This window comes from Maniola jurtina, chromosome 10 (assembly GCF_905333055.1).
Source record: "Maniola jurtina chromosome 10, ilManJurt1.1, whole genome shotgun sequence".
NCBI lineage: Eukaryota > Metazoa > Arthropoda > Insecta > Lepidoptera > Nymphalidae > Maniola > Maniola jurtina.
Window position 1 is genome coordinate 1,918,014 of NC_060038.1, and position 27,884 is coordinate 1,945,897.

At 39.9% G+C, this 27,884-nt stretch overlaps 1 protein-coding gene across 1 annotated transcript in view; it reads right to left on the reverse strand.

The window, feature by feature from the left end:
* Positions 1-6,144: 6,144 nt before the first annotated feature.
* The window catches only part of LOC123868846 (rootletin), a 28,102-nt gene continuing 6,362 nt past the window's right edge, over positions 6,145-27,884 (reverse strand). Inside the window, exons 11-38 of the mRNA XM_045911491.1 lie at positions 25,983-26,113; positions 25,626-25,777; positions 24,576-24,721; positions 23,684-23,814; positions 23,258-23,454; positions 22,555-22,720; positions 21,812-22,001; positions 20,996-21,165; positions 20,473-20,665; positions 20,116-20,299; positions 19,593-19,768; positions 18,953-19,138; positions 18,350-18,530; positions 17,720-17,885; positions 17,279-17,392; positions 16,788-16,995; positions 16,548-16,657; positions 16,006-16,182; positions 15,488-15,595; positions 15,325-15,409; positions 14,766-14,860; positions 13,842-14,070; positions 13,530-13,674; positions 12,736-12,995; positions 10,784-10,929; positions 9,400-9,570; positions 8,635-8,769; positions 6,145-6,254 (exon numbers count right to left, since the gene is read on the reverse strand). Coding sequence (XP_045767447.1) covers positions 6,147-6,254; positions 8,635-8,769; positions 9,400-9,570; positions 10,784-10,929; positions 12,736-12,995; positions 13,530-13,674; positions 13,842-14,070; positions 14,766-14,860; positions 15,325-15,409; positions 15,488-15,595; positions 16,006-16,182; positions 16,548-16,657; positions 16,788-16,995; positions 17,279-17,392; positions 17,720-17,885; positions 18,350-18,530; positions 18,953-19,138; positions 19,593-19,768; positions 20,116-20,299; positions 20,473-20,665; positions 20,996-21,165; positions 21,812-22,001; positions 22,555-22,720; positions 23,258-23,454; positions 23,684-23,814; positions 24,576-24,721; positions 25,626-25,777; positions 25,983-26,113 — 4,460 coding nt within the window. The 3' untranslated portion in view covers positions 6,145-6,146. The remainder of the gene's footprint in view (positions 6,255-8,634; positions 8,770-9,399; positions 9,571-10,783; positions 10,930-12,735; positions 12,996-13,529; positions 13,675-13,841; positions 14,071-14,765; positions 14,861-15,324; positions 15,410-15,487; positions 15,596-16,005; positions 16,183-16,547; positions 16,658-16,787; positions 16,996-17,278; positions 17,393-17,719; positions 17,886-18,349; positions 18,531-18,952; positions 19,139-19,592; positions 19,769-20,115; positions 20,300-20,472; positions 20,666-20,995; positions 21,166-21,811; positions 22,002-22,554; positions 22,721-23,257; positions 23,455-23,683; positions 23,815-24,575; positions 24,722-25,625; positions 25,778-25,982; positions 26,114-27,884) is intronic.

Here is a 27,884-nt window from a genome sequence, read left to right on the forward strand (position 1 = left end):
CATAAATTCCATAGACCATAGCCACATAACTGAGAGATAAAGAGTGCTAACTCACAATCAGTAAAATATTTAGCCAGACTACTTCCGTCACCTTGCACCTAAGTTAGACAGCTATAGCCCGTACAAAGTGAGAACTCAGTCGCCATTTTACTCTATGTGTCAACTGTCATATCAAAAGCACGGAATCACCTTTTTTTCCTCTTTCGTCTGGCTTTGCAAAGATTAGCCAATGTCAAGTATGTAGTTATTTGTAACACAAGTTTGTTAAACTATACAAGTATGGACCCCGTCTGTGCCGGCGCTAGCCGACATACGCATGGAACCCCCTTAGAGCGCTTTCCAGTCAGTTTTAACAAAAAAAAAACACTCCAGAGAGGCAGAGCACGCCCGCCAGCTAACACCAACACAGACGAAGTCCGGAATCACCTTTAAAATAAGGATTGAAATCGTACATTTGACATAATAGTTGACACAAAGTTAAAATGGAGACTAAGATCTCATTTTGTACGCATTATACAGTGTAAATGCGACGATCGCAATCACCAAATACTTACACCAATTGCAATTAAGGAAGTCAGGATCAGAAAGTGTAATTTACACTTTTCCTTTTTTCCAGAAATCGTAGAAACTTTTTACCTGTAAAAGTCACTTTTTAGCCAGAAGGCAAAGCTAAGAAAGTGATACTTTTAACCAAATTTATTCAGAAATCAATAAAATCTAATATTTTGATTAAAAAAAACACCCAAAGATTAGGTACAATAATATCAAGACATTGTACCATAATTCGAAAATTAAATAAACTACACTTATGACCCTTTACCTCTCAGCTACCCATATATACCTACCATACTTATTAAAATGACTAGCAATCGTTAATTTAACCAGACGGAAACACTTGTTCAAACTACATTTTTATGTGCTCTCATTTATCATTGTTTTGGTGCCTTATCAAAACCTACTTGTAACAAACATAATATATGTAGGTATCTACTAGGAAAAGTATCTACCTACTACGAAAAAGTCGTATTTTACATAAAATGACAATAATTTAATATTACTATGTGTTACAGAAAATGTATCAAATACGTCATTAGGTACATAGAATATCTATATAATTTAGGAAGGTATGTACCCATCGCTATATAATATATTATACCTTGTATCTAGCAGTACCTAAGATTAATTTAATTTGTGATAAAGAAATCGATCTACGACTCGTCGAACGATATCTTGGTCAAATTAATTTACTTAAATCTGTTGTCCATATTATGTCGAAAATAATTATTTTAATAATAACATTTCCTGATACATATTTTAATTTAATTAATTCTAGTATCGACTATTCTCACAAATTAGTCGATACTAGAATAATTAATTTCTTAAACTGGACCCTTTCAAGTAAAGATTTTTATATAAACCTGTGAGGATGATACTGCCATTGTCGCAATTAAAATACCATAAGCCTACGTTGTTGTATTAGTTATCAAATTGCGAAAAACCAAATTAAATTTGAATTTCGCGGGCAGGCCCGTCGCTTCCACCTTAATCAGTTTAATTTATTTAGAGTAGGAGGATTATGGTATTTAATGTAGGTGGCGCAATTAGGCACTTCGTATAAATATGTATGAAGTTTATGATCATGGTATGACACTTCCCACACTCAATTTGCCTTATTGGTCTTTATTGGAGGGGTGTTGGCGCGGCGAGGGTCATCGAAGGCCTCCCACGCGAGAGGCCAAGAGGACCGCTTCAAAAATTCCGATAAAAGCGCACCGCTTTTGTACAGGTTATAACAATATGAAGACTGAAGAGGGAGTTTGATGCAATTTTTCAAAGCTTTTTCTTAAGGTAAACTAGACTAAATGAAGATAGAACCAGAACAAGAGCATTCTTTTCTTGATATTATTGACGTTTTTATTTAATATTCTACCTCACACATCTCACATCAAATACGTACCTACCTAGTATGTAAAAAAGCGAGTGCGAGTCAGAATCGCGCACCGAGGGTTCCGTACTCGAGTATATTTTTTTTTTTGCCAGCTACTAGCTATATAGGTATGCCTGCTGAGTCTATCGCTTGAGACAACGACTGACGAGACAATTATTGAGTCATTGATAAAAAAAATCACTTCCGCAGAACTTCCGGCTAGCCGGCTGACCTCAACAGACTTTACGAGACTACGAGTATGACTCATTCCTGGCTTAGTCATAAGTTCATAACTCGTTAACGATTTGAGTGAATAACTGTAGGCTTAGCACAAGGTTGCACATCTCGACAACGGTGATGGGTCTCGAGTATCGAAACACTAACGTCAAAGTAATTTGGATATATATCATCTTGTTATAAGACTTTGTTCATACTTCTGCATCGTATCTATAATATCCTTCTGTCATAGGTACTACATCTGGAATTAGCGACGGAAACAACAAAAATCGGTAGAGTAGGTACCTACGGCTTTAAAACAATGTTAACAAAGGTTAATTTTACTCTGGTGTTTCGATATTCAAAATCTATGTACGTAAATATGTAAAAATGACAGTAGGTAAGTGGGTACTGAATGTCAATGTACAACAGCTATAAAACAAAATTAGGACTCAGGTCCTTTTCACTCTAATATTATCGTACTAGATACTCGAAATATGCTGTCGAAATGTACAAACTCGTACTAAGGGTACTGAATAAGGCCGGTGAAGATGACCGCCTGCATATTTTTAGGCATATTTTGTGCTAAGTGACATACATAACTGAACACAAGGTCGCATTGTTAGGATTGGTTCACACTGCTGACTATCTGACAAGAAACAACGAACATCTACACTCAAACATTTTTGTCGATCATTCCTTAAAAAAACTATTCCTTGGGAAGGTTGAGGGCCAGTCGTGGAAAATAAGTTAAATAAGTTCGGAAAATAGTTCGGAGTTTTATGAAATAGTAAGTAAGTAAGGTAAGAAACAGTAAGTAAGGTATGTTTACTATTCTGGTAAACTACCTGCCTACCTTCTACACACACTACAAACTACTGCAATAGAACGGGGTTTTAAACTGCTCAAAAGATAAGTACTTAATTAAGAATTTAAATAGATAATGTAAGTATTTTACCACATTTATTTATATATTGATTGATGAACAAAATGTTTAGATATATAGGCATTTATATGAAACAATTATTTGCCGCCGCCAGTGTGAACAAACCTTTAGGCTTTTTGACCTTGTGAGATGAAATTAATTCAATCGGACTTTCTCGCCCTAGTTTTTTAAAACAGCATATCAGCGATATTTTTATACCTACCTACTTTTTATTCCAGAAAATTAAAGAGTTCTCACGGGATATTTAAAAAAACTATATCCACGCGAACGAGGTAGCGGGCATTAGCTAGTCTATACTATCTATACTAATATTATAAAGAGGAAACCTTTGTATTTTTGTATGTTTGTATTGAATAGGCTCAAAAACTACTGGACCGATTTCAAAATTTATTTTACCATTACTTAGAGGGATTCTTCCGAATCCGTATAGGCTATATTTTATCCCGGAAAATAGATAGGATTTTTCGTGGTAGTGTCCACCCGTGCGAAGCCGGGGCGGGTCGCTAGTACAAAATAAAAAGAAGAAAAAATAAGTAGGTAAGTATAGCACGGAGCCGTGATAGCCTAGTGGAAAAGGCGTCCGCTTCCTACTCGGGAGGTCGGCGTTTGATCCCGGGTCACCTCTGACTTTTTGGAGTTATGTCCATTTTAAGCAATGATGAGTAAAGCATGCATACCTGAGAGTTCTTTATAATGCTCTCAAAGATGTGTGAAGTCGACCAATCCGCTCTTGCCTCTTGGCCAGCATGGCGGACTAAGTCCTAAACCCTTCTCATTCTGAGAAGAGACAAGGTATCATCCACAATTTATTAAATTTCTCTTTTTTAACCGACTTCAAAAAAAGGAGGAAGTTCTTTGTCCTATACAGATGTAGGGTTTAGTAAAAATTGTTTACATGTTTTGTATTCTAGATAATAAATAAAATTAGTAGGTGTAAAAGGTTTTTGATGAGAAAAAATCATGAGGAATATATTATTGTTATAAATCTTAGAATGATAAACGAGATTTATGTTTCAATTTACTATCATATCCGGGGCCATTCTACACTACTAGAATAAAATATGGCTGGATAGATAATAATTTACTCATGCCACGCTTCTATGGCTAAACGTCACTTAGGTTGAGATCTATTAGATCGTACTTGAACTTTGCTCAGACTGAAGACAGTTAAAAAGAGACAAATTCATGTCTCTGATATTTGTCTTGTTTTAACTAAGTTAAGTCATAGCAAAATCTAAGTACAAGTATGTACTATAGATTTCAGCCTTAATACTCAAGATCTTAGTTATCAGGCAATGATTTTGATAATTTTTAACACTGCAAAAATGATAAAATCTAAGACATGTTTGAGGAACTCTAATTGTGAAACGCTCCAATATTAGCTAAAAAATAAAATAAGGACGGATTCGTTTAAAAACTGGTCTGAACCATAACTTACAAATCTTTTAATTTCTTCTAAAAGTGCCATATTTTGTGTTTCTTAATGTTCTTTAGATATTTGAATTCAAACTATTCAACAACCTAATTTTGAGCCGTTAGATATAATATTATAATACGTACATACATAGTTATTTACCTAATGGGTAAGTATACTTATATTATTATTTGTTACTTCTTATTAGTATAATTATTATTATATTCATCTACAAAACAAAAAAAAACATTAGTGCGTGTAAACGTCACGCGCGGTTGAAATAAAACTTCTTTGACGTTGTGAAATAAATGGCACTAGATAACTAACTACTTGGTACTTTAAAACACCACGATAAAAGATGGCGGTCTCAAAACAGCTGTTCTGTTTGGCTACTTTAAATATGGACTAATAAGTAGAAAATAGAAATCTGAGGCTGAGATCTACAGAGCGCACTTTGACTTTGCTCAGACTTAAGACACTGTTAAAACGAGACAGCGTTATACCGCTGGCATGAATCTGTCTCGTTTTAACCGAAACTTAAGTCTAACCAAAGTCAAAGTGCACTCTATAGATTTCAACCTCAATCCCAAGTCGCGCCTAAAGAAGATTTACCTACTTTAAAAATATTATAATAAATAACTATTCTACAAGTCTACGGATTGACTAGTGCAAAAGTGGTCCTTTAGTCTTACATAATACAAATGTTAATAAATTAGACTAGTTTCTTATTTATTAATAAATAAAATTAATTATCTAGGTATTAATATTTAGAGGTATCTTGCCAAATTATATCTTCTATATAACTTTAGTATAAACTCTCAGACAAGGGGAAATAATAGACGGTAAGTAGCCTTATGTAGTTATGAGCCTCAAAAGCTCAACGGTTATAGGAGCGGACTGAAATCCGAAAGGTCGGCGGTTCAAACCCCACCCGTTGCACTATTGTCGTATCCACTCCTAGCACAAGCTTAACGCTTAGTTGGAGGGGAAAGGGGAATGTTAGTCATGATTAAAAATGGCTAATATTCTTTAAAAAAAAAACAATTAGTTCAATCTAAACACAAGGAGATTGACTGCACATTGTATAAAAACAGAGTTGAGCTTGTATATTTTATCCTTAGTCTATGACCTGCGCAAATCGCCATGTTGTAAATTCAAATTGAACTACGTCTTGTTTTGCGATGACTGTAATCGGGACGCCAAATAAAAGGTCGATTTCAACAATAAAAGTTCAAAACTTGTTCAAAAAAGTCTATCGCGTGGCAGTGACGTTTATTTCCATTGTGTATCTACTACTGACAGAATCATACTTTCATCTTAAAATTTGTTCGCAAGAGATCCGTCTATAGTTTTTCTTAAGTCTGTGGCGATTATAAAAGTAAAAACAAATCCAAAATACGTCTTATAGATACTGGTATTGGCATGAGATCAGAAATAATTACTTATTTTGGTTACAGATGCGACTTCGAGTCGCTCAGTAACCTTTCAGACTATGGGGTTATGCTCAAGACACATTGCGTCAAACTCGAAAGGACGCGTCTATTTTAAACTGTAATTGGGCCTATGCATAGTACCTTTTAAAAATGTTCTAAATTATTCGACCGGAAGGTAAAATTTTCCATACTTTCAGAAACCTTTTTATTTTATTTGGAAGAATCATAGCTGTCGTTGAGAGGCGGCAGGCTGTGTGTTAAAGTGCTGTCCAGCTTTCTCGCTTCGTGCTCCAACGTGTAGGAGTCTAATGCCGGATCCTGACGGAAAAGAAATTATTGTTAGGTGAATCCACTTCCACATAGTAAATCTAAATTATTGTTAGATTAATCTAAATTATTGTTAGGTTAATTTGGTTAGATTTGATAAGAGACTAAATTGTCCTCTTATAATATGATAGTTTTTAAGTGGAAGGAAGGATGCGAATTTTCCTTGTTTTTTTTTCAATTTTTAGGGTATTTTCTTGTGCTATAAGACCTACCTACCTGCCAAATTTCATAATTCTAGGTCAACAGGAAGTACCCTATAGGTTTTCTTGACAGACACGACAGACGGACAGACAGACAATGATCCTATAAGGGTTTTTCCTTTAGAGGTACGGAACCCTAAAAAGTCTCGGTCGACTGCTGCGAGCGAAGCTGCGATATAATAACGCAATAGTTACCTGCGATACAGTCCTCAGCGAGTCTCTGAGAGCAGATCGTAAGCCCTGCACGTCGCGAGCGGCGCGCCCGCTGCGGGCGATGTACGCCTGGCGACGACGGATCTCCGCTGATAGTTGCGAGCGAAGCTGCGATATAATAACGCAATAGTTACCTGCGATACAGTCCTCAGCGAGTCTCTGAGAGCAGATCGTAAGCCCTGCACGTCGCGAGCGGCGCGCCCGCTGCGGGCGATGTACGCCTGGCGACGACGGATCTCCGCTGATAGTTGCGAGCGAAGCTGCGATATAATAACGCAATAGTTACCTGCGATACAGTCCTCAGCGAGTCTCTGAGAGCAGATCGTAAGCCCTGCACGTCGCGAGCGGCGCGCCCGCTGCGGGCGATGTACGCCTGGCGACGACGGATCTCCGCTGATAGTTGCGAGCGAAGCTGCGATATAATAACGCAATAGTTACCTGCGATACAGTCCTCAGCGAGTCTCTGAGAGCAGATCGTAAGCCCTGCACGTCGCGAGCGGCGCGCCCGCTGCGGGCGATGTACGCCTGGCGACGACGGATCTCCGCTGATAGTTGCGAGCGAAGCTGCGATATAATAACGCAATAGTTACCTGCGATACAGTCCTCAGCGAGTCTCTGAGAGCAGATCGTAAGCCCTGCACGTCGCGAGCGGCGCGCCCGCTGCGGGCGATGTACGCCTGGCGACGACGGATCTCCGCTGATAGTTGCGAGCGAAGCTGCGATATAATAACGCAATAGTTACCTGCGATACAGTCCTCAGCGAGTCTCTGAGAGCAGATCGTAAGCCCTGCACGTCGCGAGCGGCGCGCCCGCTGCGGGCGATGTACGCCTGGCGACGACGGATCTCCGCTGATAGTTGCGAGCGAAGTTGCGATATAATAACGCAATAGTTACCTGCGATACAGTCCTCAGCGAGTCTCTGAGAGCAGATCGTAAGCCCTGCACGTCGCGAGCGGCGCGCCCGCTGCGGGCGATGTACGCCTGGCGACGACGGATCTCCGCTGATAGTTGCGAGCGAAGCTGCGATATAATAACGCAATAGTTACCTGCGATACAGTCCTCAGCGAGTCTCTGAGAGCAGATCGTAAGCCCTGCACGTCGCGAGCGGCGCGCCCGCTGCGGGCGATGTACGCCTGGCGACGACGGATCTCCGCTGATAGTTGCGAGCGAAGCTGCGATATAATAACGCAATAGTTACCTGCGATACAGTCCTCAGCGAGTCTCTGAGAGCAGATCGTAAGCCCTGCACGTCGCGAGCGGCGCGCCCGCTGCGGGCGATGTACGCCTGGCGACGACGGATCTCCGCTGATAGTTGCGAGCGAAGCTGCGATATAATAACGCAATAGTTACCTGCGATACAGTCCTTAGCGAGTCTCTGAGAGCAGATCGTAAGCCCTGCACGTCGCGAGCGGCGCGCCCGCTGCGGGCGATGTACGCCTGGCGACGACGGATCTCCGCTGATAGTTGCGAGCGAAGCTGCGATATAATAACGCAATAGTTACCTGCGATACAGTCCTCAGCGAGTCTCTGAGAGCAGATCGTAAGCCCTGCACGTCGCGAGCGGCGCGCCCGCTGCGGGCGATGTACGCCTGGCGACGACGGATCTCCGCTGATAGTTGCGAGCGAAGCTGCGATATAATAACGCAATAGTTACCTGCGATACAGTCCTCAGCGAGTCTCTGAGAGCAGATCGTAAGCCCTGCACGTCGCGAGCGGCGCGCCCGCTGCGGGCGATGTACGCCTGGCGACGACGGATCTCCGCTGATAGTTGCGAGCGAAGCTGCGATATAATAACGCAATAGTTACCTGCGATACAGTCCTCAGCGAGTCTCTGAGAGCAGATCGTAAGCCCTGCACGTCGCGAGCGGCGCGCCCGCTGCGGGCGATGTACGCCTGGCGACGACGGATCTCCGCTGATAGTTGCGAGCGAAGCTGCGATATAATAACGCAATAGTTACCTGCGATACAGTCCTCAGCGAGTCTCTGAGAGCAGATCGTAAGCCCTGCACGTCGCGAGCGGCGCGCCCGCTGCGGGCGATGTACGCCTGGCGACGACGGATCTCCGCTGATAGTTGCGAGCGAAGCTGCGATAGCTGCCACGAACAAAAATGCAAATTACAAGTGTAAATTAAAAATTTATAACACCACCGACAAGTAAAGGTTACAGTAACTAGAAAAGAGCTGATAACTTTAAAACGGCTGAACCGATTTTCTTGGATTATAGCTAACACTCTCGATCAAGCCACCTTTCAAACAAAAAAAAAAACAAAATTAAAATCGGTTCATTAGTTTAGAAGCTACGATACACAGATGCACACGTCAAACTTATAACACCCCTCTTTTTGGGTCGGGGGTTAAAAATACATATCTGGGCTTCCAAGAACCATAGATTTTTGCTCGAGCCAAGCATATTGACAAATTTGCTTGATACATATACTACTTTTTATCCCGGAAAATTAAAGAGTTCCTACGGGATTTTTAAAAACCTAAACCCACGCGGCCGAAGTCGCGGGCATCTTCTAGGGAAGGAATAAGACAAACCCTAAAACCTATTTCTTTAATGAAAATTAAAAAGATAGATACCTAAATTATAAAAAAAAGAGAAACACACCATCTAGACTGAAATAATCCCACATGCTTTAAAATGCTATTTGACACGTCTGTCTGTCTTACTTGTCTTGCCTGTGTCTATGTATTGTCTGTCTTGACAATATTATTCTCACCTGGTTCTCAAGGCGCATGATCTGTTGTCTGTAGCTGGCCTCTCTCGCCTCCAGGAGCCGCTCCGCTTGCATTGCCGCCATTCTGTACTGCTCTATATCTTGTCTATTATTGGCGCCTCCATTAGACGCGTCGCTAAAGTAGCGGTTGCGAGCTAATGTTAGTTCAGATTCCTGCAAAAGAATAACTTTTTTTTTTAAATTTTACTAGAACAATATTATTATTATTATTATTATTAAGCCTTTATTTTCCTTATCAATTACTAGTATTTACATATATAGTTTCGAATTAATTTAATCTATTCTAATGTCTATCCTATTTTATTTGTTAGTATGTTAATCGTTGTGTGTGTGTGTGTGTGTGTGTGTGTGTGTGTGTGTGTGTGTGTGTGTGTGTGTGTGTGTGTGTGTGTGTGTGTTGTGTAAGCGTATAAGCGTATTGTATAAAAGTATGCGTGTGTATTTATGTGTGTAAGTTATGTTTATTTATGTGTTAGTTAATTAGTAGTTATTTACAAATTTATTTTTTTACATATTTACTTATATATAATCGTATTTATAATTCTGTTTTGATAAGGGCCCCTCATTGGGTATAGGCCTCCTCCAGTTCCCGCCATTTCTCTCTGCTTTTTGCTGTTTTAAGCCAATTCTTCCCTGCTATCTGTACTATATCGTTAGACCATCTCGATTTTGGTCTACCTACTTTCCTCTTGCCTTTTGGCCCTGGCCATATAGTTGTTTGTAAAGTCCATCGGTCATCCGTTATTCTCGAGACATGTCCTGCCCACTTCCATTTTAGCTTTAGAGCGTGTGTTAGAGCGTCCGTTAGTTTTGTCTTTCTTCTTATTTCTTCACTTTTTACCTTCTGTATTTTCCGTAAATTTAGAATACTTCTTTCCATTGCCCTTTGGCATGTTACGACAACGAACAATATAGGTAGCTGTAAAATTAAATAATCAAAGCTTTTTTCATTTGACGGTTTTTAATTAACTTCCTTTACGGTGCAAAGATTTCGTTATCTTGTGTTAGCCATACTGTATTTGTTTGTTTATCCTTTAGAATATTATTTAATAAGGATGCATTCCTAATCCTCCTAATATCCTGCGTGGCTAATCATCCAAAGTAAAGACTTTGTTAAGTTATAACTGAATTCTTTATTATGTACTTCGTAACTGAACTTTACATTCAACTATTTAACCTTTAAAAATAACACTCAAAGTAAATTTAGTAGTATGTGAGGTGTTTATTACTAAAGTACCTTTAATACCTATAGATATAGAAGAGATTAGAATACAAATACTTTTATTCAAATGAACTAAAGCAGCTTCTACTGAGAAGATTTAAATATAAAAAATTAAAAACTTAATATCTAGAGATACAAACTTACTTTGTCAGCAAGTTCCTTCTCCAAACGCCGTATCTTCATCTTGAGCTCTCTATTCTCGAGTTCCAGCAGACTGAACTCTGCACTGTACGGTTTGTCTTTACATGGAACTTCTTTGTATATGCGCGAGTCTTTTGTGGAATCTGGTCCTGAGGGGGAAATAGTTATTTATTCAACAAGATAGTAAAGTTCATTTTTGTTGCGAGTGTCTATAGTTTGAACTAGTGGTGTCAAAAAATAATTTATCTATAATACATATTCAATATAAAAAAATATTCAGGATATTAGATATTCCTTAAACCCCATATTTAATATAAATTTTTTAAAGCAATACATTTTCTAATAGTAATTGCTTTTAAATTTGACGAGGCGTTTGCCAAAGATAGACCTACGATCTACGTCACACGATATCAGTAGCGAATATCATACGCGATAAAATATTATATTCTATCGCTACGCGTTGGTTTTTAATTCGTTTGGAATATCGCCCCTCGGTAGTTTCATTTATCAAATAGATTCTTTCGATTTTGCTATTCAATCAGGACAGTAGTTTTATTTATTTGTGAACTTGGTTGTGGGTGAATACTGAATGTAAATAATATCATATTTCGATATTCGGAGTTGATATTATCACAGATTAGGTTAGTTACTTGATTTTGTAGATTTGTGACGCGCATATTTGTTATTATAGGTTAGGTACGTAAATTGTATTGGTCTTTTTGGAAATGTGTGTGTTTGTGTGGTCTCATGATGGAACCGGGTGGGCATAGTGGATTATATCCAGGGTCTCATGATGGAACTGGGAGGTAGCCATAGGAACCGAGTGTCTGTTATAGCTCCGGCGTGCTTGGAGCTTGGGTTGTTCGATTTTTGTATTAGTTTTAGCCGTGATGAAGGCTAAAATAAAAACTCGTTATTAAAACGATTTTTAAATAGGTAACTGGGTAAACTTATCTACTTTTTGTACCTTCTTGACATTTCTTTATCATTCCAATTGTTTTTAATTTTGCATAAATACGTAGGTAGGTATAGGTACCTAGGTATTCAGAGTAAAATTATTATACTATACGTCTTTCGGGATTTCTTTATTGTCATGCTTTTTAGGGTTCCGTATCTGAACCTGAAGGGTGCTAACAAGGAATACAGAATCTATTATATTTTATTTTTGTGAAGCTTGTAGGTACTTATTGAAGTAAAGGTTTACAAGTGCCTTTGAAATTTGTTGGTACTAGTATATCGTGTTAGGTACTATTTTTATTACTTGAGTGTTATTGAAATGGAGACCCGTGCTCAGTAGTGCGCCGGCGATAAGTTCTCAGAAGTGAGAACTTATCGCCGGCGCACTAATCAATCATCAAAAAGAATCATCAAAAAGAAGTTTTTGATGATTCTTATAAAAAAAAATAATGAAAAGAAATAATTTAAGTATAAAAATACAAAATAAAAATTATTTGTTTTTTTAAAGTGATATAATATATTTCTACAGAACCTCCTCCGACACCTCCCAGACGTCGCTTTTAAGGTGGTAATCTGTATAATGGTTCGCTAGGGGTGAAAGCAACAGAAAAACAGGTGCAAGCGATTCTCGACCTTATTGACGGTAACGAGAAAGTTGTTATTTTGTCATATTCTTGCTCAGTATCATTCATAGATTGCTAATATGTGGTTTTCTGAAATATGTCAATAAGGTTGAAAATCGTTTGCATGCAAGTTTCTGCTTGCGGCTTTTTTTTTTGATAGTTAATATATTTTAACGTAAAAAATATTCAATATTTTTCTGTAACAAACATTAATATTATGATATAGGAATCTAACCATATTTGACACCTCTAGTTTGAACCCCGAGCGGGCGAAGGATTCTGTAGCGAGGGTTTCAAAGGCACAAGAAACCAAAACTTTGCTAATAGATCAGTCAGTCAGTCAGTCAGCTTGTTCTTTTCTATATTATGATTTACCTGAATCCAGATCCGAAGAATAGTATACAGTCTTCTCAGTGCGATCGTGGCTTTTGCTGCGAAGCGCGGAAGTGACTGACGGACGCACCATCCGCCGCTCCGCTTCTAACTTCCGGACGGTGTCTTGCAAGGCGTCGCATTTCGCTTTAAGTTCGGATCGGTCGCGTTGCAAGGCGTGAAGTTCGCGCTCCAACTCGCTGCTGTCGTTACTCTCCTTGCCGTCCCAGGTTGTCATGCGGAGTTGGGATTCGAAATCGGCTCTGGCGAATAAGTGAAGACACTTTATTATTTACTAGAGGATGCTCGCGGCTCCGCCCGCGTGGATTTCGGTTTTCTTTTATTCCTGTAGGAAATTTTTGATTTTCCGGGATAAAAAGTAGCCTATGTCCTTTTCCGGGATGTACCATATGACGAAAAAATAGCCTAAATACTTTCTGATGCAGACTCAATCTAACCGCATCGCGGCAGAGTGGCACGGCCCCCGTGGGTGATTTACTAACATACTGTCGAATTACATGCACTTAATACAAAATGCGCCCTCCTGCTCTCTCCGCAGAGTCTCGCAACGCCGCATCTCGCTCGCGCTCAGCCCTGTTAACTCACAGACAGTCTGCATTTTTACAGTAATAGCATAATAATGCATGAATTTTGAGAAATAACTCGTCAATTGTCATGTCCAAAGTACGGTTTTACCCCTTAATCTAAGACTACACCATACATGAAATTGGCATTTAGAGCAAAAAATATGTATGGCTGTATGCATTATATAGAATACACAACAAATTTTTACTAACTTCTGCGCTTCGAGGGTTGCCAACTGGTTGGTGAGGCGATGCACCTGGTCTTCCAGAGAGCAGTTGTGGCGTTTCAACTCTCCGAGCACTGCTTTGGCGCTTTCCAGCTTTTCGGTTAGGACGCGACGCTCGTTCTCACAGTTAGCTGTAATAATTCAATTTGATTAAATAAAACTCTTAGCTCACTCTCAGCTATATAGCTACTATAGCTATAGCTGAGAGTGAGCTAAGAGTTTTATGTAATCAAATTTGTAGAGACAACTATAGCTACTCAACTCTGCCCTTAAGCGAAGTAAAAATAGAGAAACTCACCGATACACTTCTGCATCTGCCTCAACTTGTCCATAGCATTGGCCTCATTGTTCTTCGCCTCATTCAACATGCGCTGAGTCTTACTCAACTCAGCTCTTAGCTCGCTCTCAGCGGCGGCTGCTTTTTGTAGAGATGTCGACAGTTGTTCGACTGTGCCCTTCAGAGATGTGCATCTGTCTTCTAGTGACGCGATAGTACGGGTGTAGCCTTCGCAGCGCTCTTGAAGTTTCTGATTGGCAGATTGAAATAACATGGTAGCGAATGAACAGTAAAAATGACACTTACTAATAATAATAAATTATAGCCGACCATACAAAATAATGACAGCTGTATTTCACCGAGTGAGCAAAAAAGCAAAAAAATCTCATTTAGACTAACACTATGCGAAAGTGATTCGCATCATCGTTCATCCGCAGAATCCGTGCCAGTTCCAATAGCGACCAGCAGGTCAATTCCGGAAAACCTGCGTCAATCATTATCACAATCGCAATTGTTGTGATTAGCTGAATTTATGGCATTCTTGTGCAGTGCATTGTAGCCAATAGGGTTCGAGCGTCAACTAATCAGAACCTATTGCGATCGTGGCATTGTAAATGTCATTCTACCACAATCGAGCTTCTGACGGACGGCATTTGTTGACAGCTTCGACTGTCAATACTTGAACCACTGCTGTATGGTGCATGTGCTGGCAATTCCGTCCTATCTTAGGTGAAGTAAATAACACATAGGTTTTTCACCCTTGTTGGTGGAATGAAAACATTATTATTTCATTTAAAATTATAGGTTATGAGCACCTCGAGATAGACATCTTTAAAAATGTCACTATAATAAGAAGCCTTTGCAGCAGTTTCTAATTATTATGGACTATAGTGGCATTTTTTTCAAAATCCCTCATATTTATAAAGATGTAGTAGTAAAAAGTACCTTGAGCGCTTGATCGCGATCTCTTGCGGCAACGGCCGCTCGTTGCACGTCTCCCTCCAACTGCGCTCTACGCACATCCAACCTCGCAGCACGACCTAATCAATAAGTAAGTAATAACACCAAACACGCGGACTATAGGTAATAATATTACAAATGAGAAAGTAGCTCTGTCTGTCTGTTTGTTAACTTTTGAACCATGCTGAACTGCTGCTGAACCATTGAATCGATCTCGACAAAATTTTGCAGAGCTAGTTTGAATCCTAAAGATTCACATAAGACACTTTTTATTCCAGAAAATAAAAGAGTTCATGGGAACTCTGCTTTATAAACCGACGCGGGTGAAGTCGCAATAAAAACCTCATCTATGACAGTACGCGTCATGTAAATAGTCATAATTGAATGGAAGTTGTTAGTGTAAATAAATAAATTCTTAAAAAGTGAGGTTATTTTCTATGTGCGAGGCGAGCGGAGTGCGCTTTCGGTATTAGACTGGCGAACTGGGGAAAGTTTCTCAGCTTGTTTAGACAAGAATAAATCTTATTTTCCTGCATAAACACACCTTCGGCAGCTGCCAAAGCTTCGCGCAACTGTCCAACTTCCTGTACGCGTTCAGCCAACTGCAGTCGAAGATTCTCAGCCTTATTCTGCAACACCAAAATACGATGTATTTCTTGTAAGATCCCATATTTTTGACTTCCAATCGATAAAATTATTGAAATTACCTCATTTTGCACTTTCTCTTCGGTGACGGAGCTCAACGTTGCTTCTAGACTGGTGATCTTGTCTCTCAGATTACTGATTTCTATAGTCTTTGACTGTACCGACTCGTTCTGAAATAGAATGCTCGTATCCTTACAACAATCAATTTTTGTAGACAAATGTGCCAACTAGGCTGCGATTTTACTTATTTAGTTATTGTTTCTTTTATTTTTATTTGCTCTTTGGTTGCGTCTGTTTTCAAACTGCCACATTCCACAAGCCCAGATTTTTTCTTTGTAAAACGTCATGTGCATAAAAATATAAAGAAGGGTTTATAAATTAGTGTTATATTTTACGTCTTTCGGGTTGTACCGTCACATCATATGTTAGCTCTTATACAATTAGGGGCCCTTACTATCAGATGAGATTGTAAGTTAAGAGTACTCTTTTATCAAACTTCAAAAAAGATGGAGGTATTAAAATTCGACGCCTGATTTATTCTAACTTTTCCAAGTTCCAAAACTGAAAAAAAAAAACTTACCAAACCATTCAACTGCGCATCCTTCTGGCCCAAAGCGGCTTGCAATCGCGCCTTTTCTTCTTGCAAGCCGCGTACGTTGGTGTTCAGTGACTGCAAGCGACCTTCGCCTTTGCCCTGCTGTTCTGTCGCTTCTTTGAGTTGCTTCTTGAGTATGCCCACTTGAGACTTGAAGTCATCCTTAAATTTTTGAAAAATAGTTTTAAGTTTGAAAAAAAAACCCCCCCGTCTTCAGTTAGATTTGCATCTTATCCAGCCCGCACATTGAAGCGTATAAAATCCACCATTTTATTTTTTTTAAACTTTATGTACCGAGTGACACTCGGCGTCATCAACACAAATCTAATGACGTATCATTTATCGAAATCGGTTAAATAGAATTTGAGTAACTAGCACCAAAAAACCTTTCAAGCCATTTAGGTGAAGGCAATTCGGTTTCATTTCATATCATTTTGAGAAAATCATGACAAGGATATTTTAAGAAATCGGCTAGGAAAGTAGTCAAGAGAAAAACTTGTTAAAAATAAAAGAAATAGCTCAATTACCTTTTCTCTTTCAATCTGGCAAACCTCGTGCATTAAGTTCCTAACACCCTTCTTGATTATTTCCGGATCTACGTCTATAATCTCGTTGCGATCTTCCGAGTGGTCACGACCTGCAAAATTTGACTGTCTTAGGACAAATACAAAGGTAAAAGAATACGGGAAGCCGCACAGTTTTTGCAGCTAGTCTTCAAGCCTTGGCCTCGAGTAGTGTCGCAGTTAACTCCACACTATGTTGCATACCTCTGTGCGGGCTGTATCGCCGGGACGGACTGGCGAGGCGTCTCCTGGCCGCCTGCTGCACGCTGCCGTCGGGCTGGATGCCGCACACTCTGCGCAGCGAGTGCGCTACTGACGACAGGCGCGCTTCGGCTTCACGCCTGCCCGCTTCTGTCTGAGCGAGCGCTGTTTCTACCGCGCGACAGCGGCTTTCGCTGGCGCCGAGACGTGTCTATGGAACAAAACCTTTTAGGTCGTGGTCTGTTACAAACACCGAAAGCCGCGACCAGTGTGATGTTATACGCGGCCGACAAATGCTTATTATGTTTGTATGTGTGTTTTTCATTGAAAGTTAGTTCAATGAAACAAAAACGAACCATAGGTTACGCAATTTTTGATATGTATTTAAAAATATTTAGAAATTTCCTTGAAGTGTAGGTGTATCATAAAAATACAATAGTCCTAGTTATTTGCTAAGGTACGACTAAACTATATAAGACTGAATTCGCTCTAACCTTCAACTCCTGAATCTGCTGCGTAGCATCAGCGAGACATACTTCCAAGTTGTGTTTGAGCTCCTCCAAGCGACGCTCTTTGGACCTGCAGTCTTCCAAACGCAGTACCAGTTCCTGCACATTTTATTTACTCTCAATGTATACCTATTAAAGGACAGCCATCAAGCGCAAACCACCATACAAACGCAAACATATAAGTAGGACGAAAATCATGTTAAACTAGATTTTAACAACCACCCTCTGAAAAACGTGCCAAAAGTGCTGCTGAAAGTGATTTATTGAAGTAATTTAATTTTAACCGAAATGATTTATCTCTCATCTCTCTGTGGCATAGCCGATCTTCCTTCGCATCTACTTCCTACTTTTCTATTGGCATTGTCCCAACATCTAAATTATTTGTAAAAAAAGTTTATTTTCTTTATATGTGGGCTAACTTCTAACCTGATCTCTAGCCCGGCAAGCCTCCTCCAGCTCTGCGCCGCGTTGCCTGGCCGCGGCCAGGTCGGAGCGGGCTGCGGCTAGCATCGCCTCCAGTTCAGCGCTGTGACGCTTAGCCGTCGCCGCGTCGCCCGCGCAACGCTCGCGCTCCTCGCTCTCATTTTGCAACCTTGGAAAGATCGTCAAAGGTTACTAAATTTTTATGACCGCTTGAGAAAAACTCGACTCAGCGAGGGAATGTTTCTTGGACGTAAAATTGCTCAGAAGCCCAACTTCAAGGTGCGAAATTTTGTCAAGAGGTCATATTTCTTATTTTGATTAATACCAGCACAACGCACTTCGCCACAAGAGGTCATAAAAATATTTTATTTGCTTACTTCCACTGTCACGTACTAAGAAAACTTATTGTGTTGAAGAGCTGCTGATCTTCAGACTATTTTTTTATTTTACCAAAGAGAGCCGAGAATTCGGTCAGTTTGTAAACTCAAATAATGCGAATCTGCTCCAAAGCGATGCGGTCTTTCTTCATCTGCACTTCCATAGCACGCAGAGAACGCCCCGTACCGCCACTCTCCGCCTCGTTCAGCATTTTTTGCAAGCGCCACATCTAAACTCCAGTGTCCCAGTACTCACCTAGACTGCAACTCCTTGATGTCATGCTGCGCCTGCTCCAAGGCGGCGCGCTCTCTCTTCAACTGCGCCTCCGTAGCACGCAGAGAGCGCTCCGTGTGTTCGCCGCCACTCTCCGCCTCCTTCAGCATTGTTTGCACGCGCGATAGCTCCAGCTCAAGAGTCGTGCGATTTTCTTCCAACCCTAAACAAATTTGGAAAATTTTCAGAAGGAATCTACGAACATTTTGCCAAAATTAATGCATCAGCCTGTTTACGTCCACGGCTATGGAGATAGATCTTCACAACGACTACCTGCACTTTAGCGGCGTGTGATTTGCTTCTACAGCATTTTATGCCATGACTAGACATGTTATGATATGACTTGATATGATCGTGTGACATCACATACCGGCATTCTTATTATAAACTCCGCACCTTGTATTGGCTGCATCCCGCTTCTCCTACACAACGCGTATAAGACTTTTATGCAATTTCCTACGGCAACATGCGCTACACTCATCCCTTTCTGGCATACACTTCACGAAGACTCTGCGCTTTAGTCTTGTGGAAAGCTACAACAACACTATGGCATGATAATATGTGACATTGTATGATATGACATACCTGCGATCTTGTGATAAGCCTCGTCTCTTGCTCTGGCCGCATCTCGTCTCTCATGCTCCGAGCGTTTGACATGTTCGCGCAATTCCCTACATGCGCTATTGTATTTATCCCTTTCAGCCGTACAGTTGCTGAGTTGGCGACGCGTATCGGTTAGTTCTTTGCGGAGACTTTCTGTTTCGTTTTCCACTGAAATTAAAAAATTTATTAGGCCACACCAATGACTGAAAGAATACTTTTTTTATAATATTAGGTTATGCGCAGATGAAAGACATTTCCTTCCACGATTATTATAAAAAATGAGGAACTGTAAACTGTGACAGTTAATTTTTTTTTGCAGAACAACTTGTGTAGCTAGCTAACTTTTGTTTGCATTATAAAAATCCACAATCAAAAAGTACACACATCGGTATAAAATGTGTTTGTATCATTTTATTTTAATGAGTCAGCTTTGTATTATAATCAAAAATTTACTATATAAATAAAACAACCCCATGAATAAAATAATTAGTCTCATACTTTACATTCGCAGATGACTGCCTCCTTCTCTCGTCTCGTCTCCTCGTCTTGCAACTGCACATATGCGACATAGTGCTTGTCCTATTGACTGCCCTCTTCTCTAGATGATGCTATCTATACTCACAGTCCTTCAGTTTGCGCAAAGTGTCTTGCAACTGCGCATACGCGGCGTCGTACTTGTCCTCCGCGAGCGACAGTTGCGCGCGAGTCTCCTGACACTCGCGGTTGACTGCCTCCTTCTCCAGGTGCAACTCTTTGATGCGGTTCTCGAAACGAGCGCAATCGTCTTCTGCCGCGGCCCTATTGAATACTATTATTACTACACGCACAGGAAAAGATTGTTGATGAGATCATTGTCATGATATTATCAGTCTCTAGTGCTGAGGTACGTAGTGGAACTAAGAGTTAAAACGTGACATAGTTTATTTTTACACTGAGATATCAAACAATTCAAACGGGATTTAGGAAAAACCTAAGTCCACACGCACGAAGTTGCGGATATTATTTAGTTCGAATTAATTAAAGATTTATTACAATTTTGTTTTCTTATTCATTCAAACAACCCTTATCAGACAACGAAGTAATTTAATCGTTTGAAAATTTTCCCCTTGAACACTTATAACTTTCCACCCTATAAATATACTAACTTGGCTTCCTCCAGCCTGGTCTTCAAAGCGGCCAAGTCATCCTTCAACTGGTTGATATGATTCCTGTCTTGATCCGACCGCGCCTGCGCGTCGCGCCGCACACGCTCTAGCTTGTTCTGCTCGCAACAGAGTATGCGTTTCGCTTCTTCTAGCCTCTCCATCAGGGCTTGGTGTTCTTGATGAGCTATAAGAAAATATAATCAAGTAAGATGATTTGCCCGTAAAATAATTTAACGAATTTCAAAACGTTCGCAATGTACTAGAAACTTCTTTTCTTTCTCACATTCACTTCCACCTACTCGCTCTATCTCTTTCTAAGCTCTGATGCAACAATTTAGAAATATCCTTATAACTTACCCATAAGCAAAGCCTGTTGTTTATCATTCTCAGCCCTCAACATAGCCTCGTCATGTTGCAACATCAACTGATCGCGAGCTGCCAATAGCTTCTTCTCTTTCTCTCTCGCGGCAGCCTCGAATGCTTCCCTCTCACTCGTCAGTGACGCTATTGTTTGGCTAAGTTTCTGTTCTAATGATTGACGCAATTGTTCCTTTAACATAAAATCACATAAATAATTTTTGATTTACAAAGAATAAATATTAAAATAGAGTATTTCACCGAGACATTTCACCGCGTTTAATAGCCTCATTGGGTGACAGAAGGGCTGGCTCATTTTTTGCGCAACGGATCAGCCTGGCTGTCCAGCGCGGAAATGCAGCCAGTATTCTTGGCACCATTCCACGCGGGCATGATTTGTATAGTAATTAGATAAGGCTAGCTTTAAGTTTTATTGTAATATTTTAATAGAGTATTTTAAGAAATTTAATCAGTAAAAATATAAAAATATTTATTAATTTTTGTTTTTTTTACGTCTAAGTACCTTTTCCTCTTTAAGTTTAGTAATATTCTCCGTAGTGGTCCGGTTGAGATTTGTGATGACCTGCTGGTACTCGGCCTCTTTCTTGCCAGATTGCTGCGACATGCTGTTCCTTGTCTCTCGAAGTTTCTTTTCACTGTTTTCCAGATCTTTTGTCAGGCGGGCGATTTGACCTGTTGTCAAAAATCACTGGCCATGTTTTAAATGCAAAGGTTTATTTCGGTAGTGCGTGCATTCTGGATCAGTAGATTTACTTAACAATTCGAAAGCACTTGTTAAAGTGTATTTGAATAAAAAATCTTGCGACTTCTATTTCCTACCTACGCGTAACAAATAGTGATAACATATGAATCCGAGACATGGTCGCTAACTATGGGTCTCATAAGAAAGCTCAGATTCACTCAGCGGGTGATGGAGAAAGCTATGTTTAGAGTTTCCCTATGTGCTCAAAACAGAAATGAGACCCTTCAGAATCAGGTGTCTGAGGGTCAGAGTAACCGACATAGCTCAGAGCGTTGCTAAGCTGAAGTGGCAATGAGCAGGGCACATAGTTCGAAAAGACTTTGGGGTCCCAAGGTGCTGGAAAGGCGACCTTGCACCGGGAATCGCAGCGTTGGAAGACCCCCTCGCTTAGTGGATAGACGAATCAAGCGAATCGTAGGGAGCCGCTGGCTACAGGTGGCGTAAGACTGTGGTGTGTGGAAGTCCCTACAAGAGACCTATGTCCAGCAGTGGCCATCTATAGGTTGATGATTATGATGAGTAACAAATGTCTACTCTGGCTTCAAATCCTGTGCACGATATTAGTCAAAACCCTACCTTTATAATTCTCCTGCTGGACAAGCGTTTCCTGCAAGTCATGTTCCAACTTGCTCCTTTTATTCTCCGCATCTTCCAGCATGTTGGCCGTATCAAACAACACCGCCTCTAGCGCGTCCTTCTCAGACCTAACTCCCGCTAGCTGCTCTTGCAAATGCTGCTTGTCTTTCTCCAAATTATCTATTAATAACTACGGATAGAAAAAAAGTTTGCTTAGTTTTGATAGCGGAACGTAGAGCAGAACGTAGCGGCCATAAAGTCAGAGAGTCTAATCAGTGGAAAATCAAATCATTTAAGATGGCGCGATACATATGGGTTGGATTATGAACATGCGGATTTAGTAACATAGGCTAGTAGTTTCTAGGTATTCAAAAAAGTTGCTGGATTGAAAATAAGAGGTAAAGATGGTGTGGAAAGTGATGGAAGTCTATACAGATAGACTGCATTTGAATTGCAAGCCAACTATGGAATTGCAGTTGGGATGCAATTGACACAACTGCAGTAAAGGTGCAGTTCTAATACGGGCACTCAGTGTGAACCGATGCAGTTGTCAATTGCTTATGTTACTGCAGTCAGTTTGCAGTCCGTCTATAAAGACCGGAGTCAGTTCATGTCGATTATATTCACTTTATTCATTTTAACAATTATCTAAGTAAAAGTTCAGTTTTTTCGAAAATCTTGTCAATCAATCTCACGTCCATTGCTGGACACAGGCCTTCCCGAAGGCGCAAGCCTATACTTGCCTGTTTTTCCTCCGAATCTTTAACATGATCATCAAGAGACCGGTTCAGTCGGCCGATAGTTTCGTTCGCCTGCTCCAATCGTTGTTGCAAACGTATGATCTCTTCGTTCAGTGTGTCTTTCTTACGAGCCATCGCCGTTAATTGGGAACTGAGTTCACCACGCTCTCTGAAAAAAAAAAGATATTCGACTAAATAAAAGTACCTGGAACCATTTCCTGTAACAACTAGTTTACACCAAGAGTAAATAAGTCTAGAAAGTATCAAAAAATATTTTCTACAATGACGGAAACAATATTCTTGCTGATTAATTGGTTAATTTCTTAATTCTTATCTTACATCTAATACGTAGATGCCTATTTTTTATACCTGTCCCCATAAAGCTATAACCCTGTAAATTTTTTTTTTAACTCAGCTTTGGCTTAAAAATCCATACTAATATTATATAGCACGAAAGTGTTTCAGTGTTTCTGTGCGTCTGTTTGTCTAGTGTCTGTTAGCTTTTCTGACTCAACTGTTGAATTGATCTTTGCGAAATGTGGCACAGAGATAGCTTGCATCCTGGAGACGGGCATAGCATATTTTTTATCCGTGAAAATCAAGTTTGTACAGAAACCAAAAACCAAAATTCACGCGGCTGCAATCGCGGATATCATCTTATTGAACAAACCTCAAACTCTGGTAAAATATCATTTCAACCTCTCACCTCATCACTTGCCGTAACTCCATTTCAACTTTCTCCCTCTCTCCCTCTAGGAACTTGATCTTCTCATGCAGAGACGCCTTATCTGCCTCCAACTCCATCCTGTTCTGCTCAGCTGCTAGCAACTCCTTGCGGAGCGAATTCAGATCACCCTGTAGGTCTGATGACTGGTTTGACAGGGACGATCTGTCGTCTTCGAGCTACGATGATTATTACATTTTATTGGCTTGTTTATTAAATTTAGGACTCATTTTTCAATCTAAATAAACTTTTACGACGAATTGTGACATTTTGGCAGATTCCCAATACAAAAACTGTCAGAACGTCAAAGTTCTTTGGACAATAAGCGTAAACTATCTAGTTTTACTGATCTTATTGCAAACGTATGATCACTACAAAAATCTATATCACTAGGAAACTTATACTCACATGTTTAACGTCTTCCTGAAGCTTCTTCTTATCTGCTTCCAGATTTCGGACTAGATTTTGCAACTTCTCCACTAAATCTTGGAAATCTCCGCGTTCTATTAAAGTTCTTTCTAACTCAATTTCTAGTTCACCTGTACAGATTATAAAACGAGACGGGTTTATGTAAGGGGCACAAATCTGTCTGGCTTTTTAACTGAAACTTAAGAGTGAGCAAGTCAAAGTCTGATCTATAGATTTCAGTCTTAATGTGGTTTCCTTAAGATTGACGCTAAATAAAAACCTCAATAGTTCAACAGTTTGGGCATACCCAAACCGTTGAACTACGGAAGTTTTTTGAGGTTTATCTAGAATCAAAAAGGACTTTTGTCTTCACCCTACAATACTGAAATCAAAACCGCGGAAAAAGAACACTAGAAAAAAACAAAGTGAAAATTTAGTGCTGACGAATAACTACAAACTTGACATTGGCTAATTTTTGTAAAGCCAGACAAGAGAGAAAAAAAAATTTTAGTGCTAGTGCATTTCAAAGAACACAAGAACAAAGTGTCTTTCAATGAAAACTAACTGTAAACTAAGATAAATTAATGGACCGATTCTTAGATATAAGTACTTTTATAAGTTTAGGTCAATATAATATTGCTTATTAGCGCTATTCGTAGGCTAGATTGTAATGTTAGTAAAGTACTGTCCTCAGCACTTTATGATATTTTAAAAAAAAAAACCGCGGACGGACTTTGCCAAACACCAGTTACTTTTTCGAGGCCCTAAGTTTTCGACACTAAAGAAAATTTTAAGCAAGACCACAGCGTGTGGTGCCTAAAAGTCGACTTATGTCCTGAAGAATTATATCCAGTTGATGATGACGAAATATCAATATTACTATGGTACTTACTTCTGTTTTTCTCCATCTGCGACAGTATGGCGTCGGCTTCTAACTTCTGCTGGTCCAGCAAATCTCTCGCCAAAGCGATCTTGTTAAGCTCCTCTCTTAGCGTCACGAGTTCAGCACGCATTCGCGACGAACGCTCTTCTTCGGCCCTACAATAACAATTGTGTATTATGTATCACACTAATATTATAAAGGCGAAAGTTTGTGTGTGTGTGTGTGTGTGTTTGTTACTCCTTCACGCAAAAACCACTGGACGGATTTGGCTGAAATTTGAAATGGAGATTAGATAATATCCTGGATTAGCACATAGGCTACTTTTTATCCCGGAATAACAAAGATTTCCCACGGGATTCCGAAAAATCTAAATACACGCGGACGAAGTCGTGGGCGTCAGCTAGTACATTATAATACACATTGTTGTGAAAGTAGCCTTATTTTCATAGTGTTACAGTTTAAAGAATCGAATCTAAATTCGACTTGCTTGAAACTATTGGGCTGTTAAATCTTTTAAGGAGTATTTAAAATATTAATCTTATTCTTTCTTTACAGTATTATTCCTCATTGTGTTCCATTAATCACATAATGGTAAGATATCTCTTGGGGTAGTAATGCGGCGGGTTCCCAGATCCTTCCGCTTACAATCCGATTAAGAGAACGAGATTTCGTCTAATTCGGCCGTGGCTAGTTACCACTCTACCCGTGCCACCAAGTGAATTAGCGTTCTGGTGTGATGCAGTGTCCAAACCAAAGGGCTATGGGTTTAATAAAACTACCACACCCCTTCCAGGTTAGTCCGCCTCCATCTTAGACTGCATCATCACTTACTATCAGGTGAGATTGCAGTCAAAGGCTAACTTGTATGAAAATAAAAAAATACCATCAAGATACCTGCATGCCTGATTCTTCGTAACATTCTCAGCGGTGTGTGAAGTTTGCCAATCAGCATTACGGCCGCATGGTAGACTATGGTCAGACCTTTTCTAAGGAGCGAACCGTGCTCAGTAGTGAGATGGCGATGGGTTGATGTCGAAGATGATAAAATCTATAACATACCTCAAAACAGATTCTCTACTGGACGCCTCCCGATGTAAACGGTCAACTTCGGAGTTCAGCGCGCGTTTCTCGCCCTCAAGAGATTCGATGTTCTTTTCCAGGCGACTGTTAATTTTTTGAAGCTTCTCGTAATCCGATGTTAAGGACTCCACCTTCATGAAATAAATAAAATGTCCTACATTGTTGCTTCACTGAGTGATACTAAAATATTTTTTTTGTAGAAAACCTTCAATGGATTAAAAATTAATATCAAATGAGCTCGGTGGCAATTATTCAGTGTTAGACACTTAGAAAATCAATAGACAGGCATCCTATCAGGACTAATTCAGAGATCTAGAATATTCTAAATTAACTTACCATAGCATTGATTTCAACGCGATTTCGTTCTAGATTGTTCTTATCTATTCTCAAGGCTTCGAGGGTCTTCTGCATCGAATCTTTCTCTTGTAGGAGTTGGTTCAAATCTGTGTTGGCTTGATCTAATTTACCTGCGCAGAAAGTAAAAAAATGTGAGTGTCATTTTTACGCGCAGCTGAAGTAAAGCTAAACGGGCGTGGAATTATATTTTTTTAAATGAGTCTACAAAAGATTTTTGGTAATTTTAGTAAGTAAATACAGTTTTTAATTATTTTGCAATAACTATTTTGTACTTTATAAAATACCTGAAAAGATGGCCGTCTCAAAATATTTGTTCTGTTTGGCAGCCATTTCAAATACGAATGAAAGTAACGTTCGTGTTTACGCTAAAGCTGATGTTTTAACTAAAGCTAAATTGATACATGTTAAAATATAAAGTTCCATCGTTTTATCAATGAACACTGTGAAAAAATTATAGTACGCGACAGGTCAAGATGGCAATCGGGGTAAGAGGCGGAGGGACGGTCCGCATACCCGCACGTAGCCCACGCTATCCCGCACCGGGTTAGCACGGGGACTGTCACGTACTACGAGGGCGGCACTGAAAATTTCGGGAATCAAGGAAGTGACACAACATTACTATTTAAAAATGTATTTATTGCTTTTCGAAGTATTCTCCGCGAAATTTGACACATTTTTCCATACGATGGAACCAATATTGAAGCAACCATTCCATTCGGAAGTTGGGGTCTTCAAAATGGCCGTTTTGTAGGCGTCCACAGCTTCTTCAGGTGATGAAAATCTCTGACCACGCAATGTATTCTTTATTTTAGGGATAGTACAGAAATCATTAGGGCTTAGTCGGGGCTGTACGGCGGATGGTCTAATAATTCTATGTTTTCTTGCTCTAAAAACTCTTTTGTTCTGTGCGCGGTGTGAGAACTCGCATTGTCGTGATGGAGGATGATGCGGCGGTTGCAGTTCTCTTTACGGAGTTCAGAAACGACCTGTGGCAAACAAATGCTAGCATACCATTCTGCATTAACCGTTCTTTGTCCCTCAAGAGGAATAGTCGCAACATGGCCACCATTTTTTTTGCAACACTTCGTGAACGAACAATTTTTGTTGGCTTTAACTCATTTTCGAACACCCAAACTCGTGACTGGTTTTTTTTTTCCGGTTCGTACGCGTATATCCAGGATTCGTCACCTGATACGATGTTGTATACAGCATTTGAGGATCCTGCGTGGAATCTCTCGAGAGTTCTGACGCACCAAGTAACGCGAGCCGCTTTTTGCTCTTCACAGAGCAAATGCGGTATCCATCGGGAAAACAACTTTTTTACACCTAATTGTTCATGCAAGAATATTTGTATTTGACTCATGCCAATGTCTAAAGTTGCCTGAATTTCGCGGTATGTCACATGTCGATCTTCCTCAATCAGCTTACGCACAGCATCAACGTTTTCTTGGGTGACTGCAGTTTTTGGACGACCTTGACGGGGATCATCACTGAGCTTGACACGTCCACGTTGAAATTCAGCAAACCAGCGATAAATTGTGGTTTTGGATGGGGCTTCATCACCAAATGCAGAAATCATCCGGTCAACACACTATTTTTGTGTTAAACCACTTCGAAAGTCATAATAAATCATCGCTCTAGAATTTTCTCGAGTCAATTCCATTTTCTCAACGACTAAACAAGTTTGACAAAACATTGTGAAAAGACCGAGAATCTTTTTTTAAATAAATAAATGGTATTCGATTTTTAAAACCAAGGAGTTTTCAATTAAAAAGATTTTAATATGACAGGGACAGTGGAAATATTCCATTCCCGATACTTTTAGTGCAGCCTATGTATACACTACTTTGAAGCCGTTAATTTAGTGTCCTACATACATAC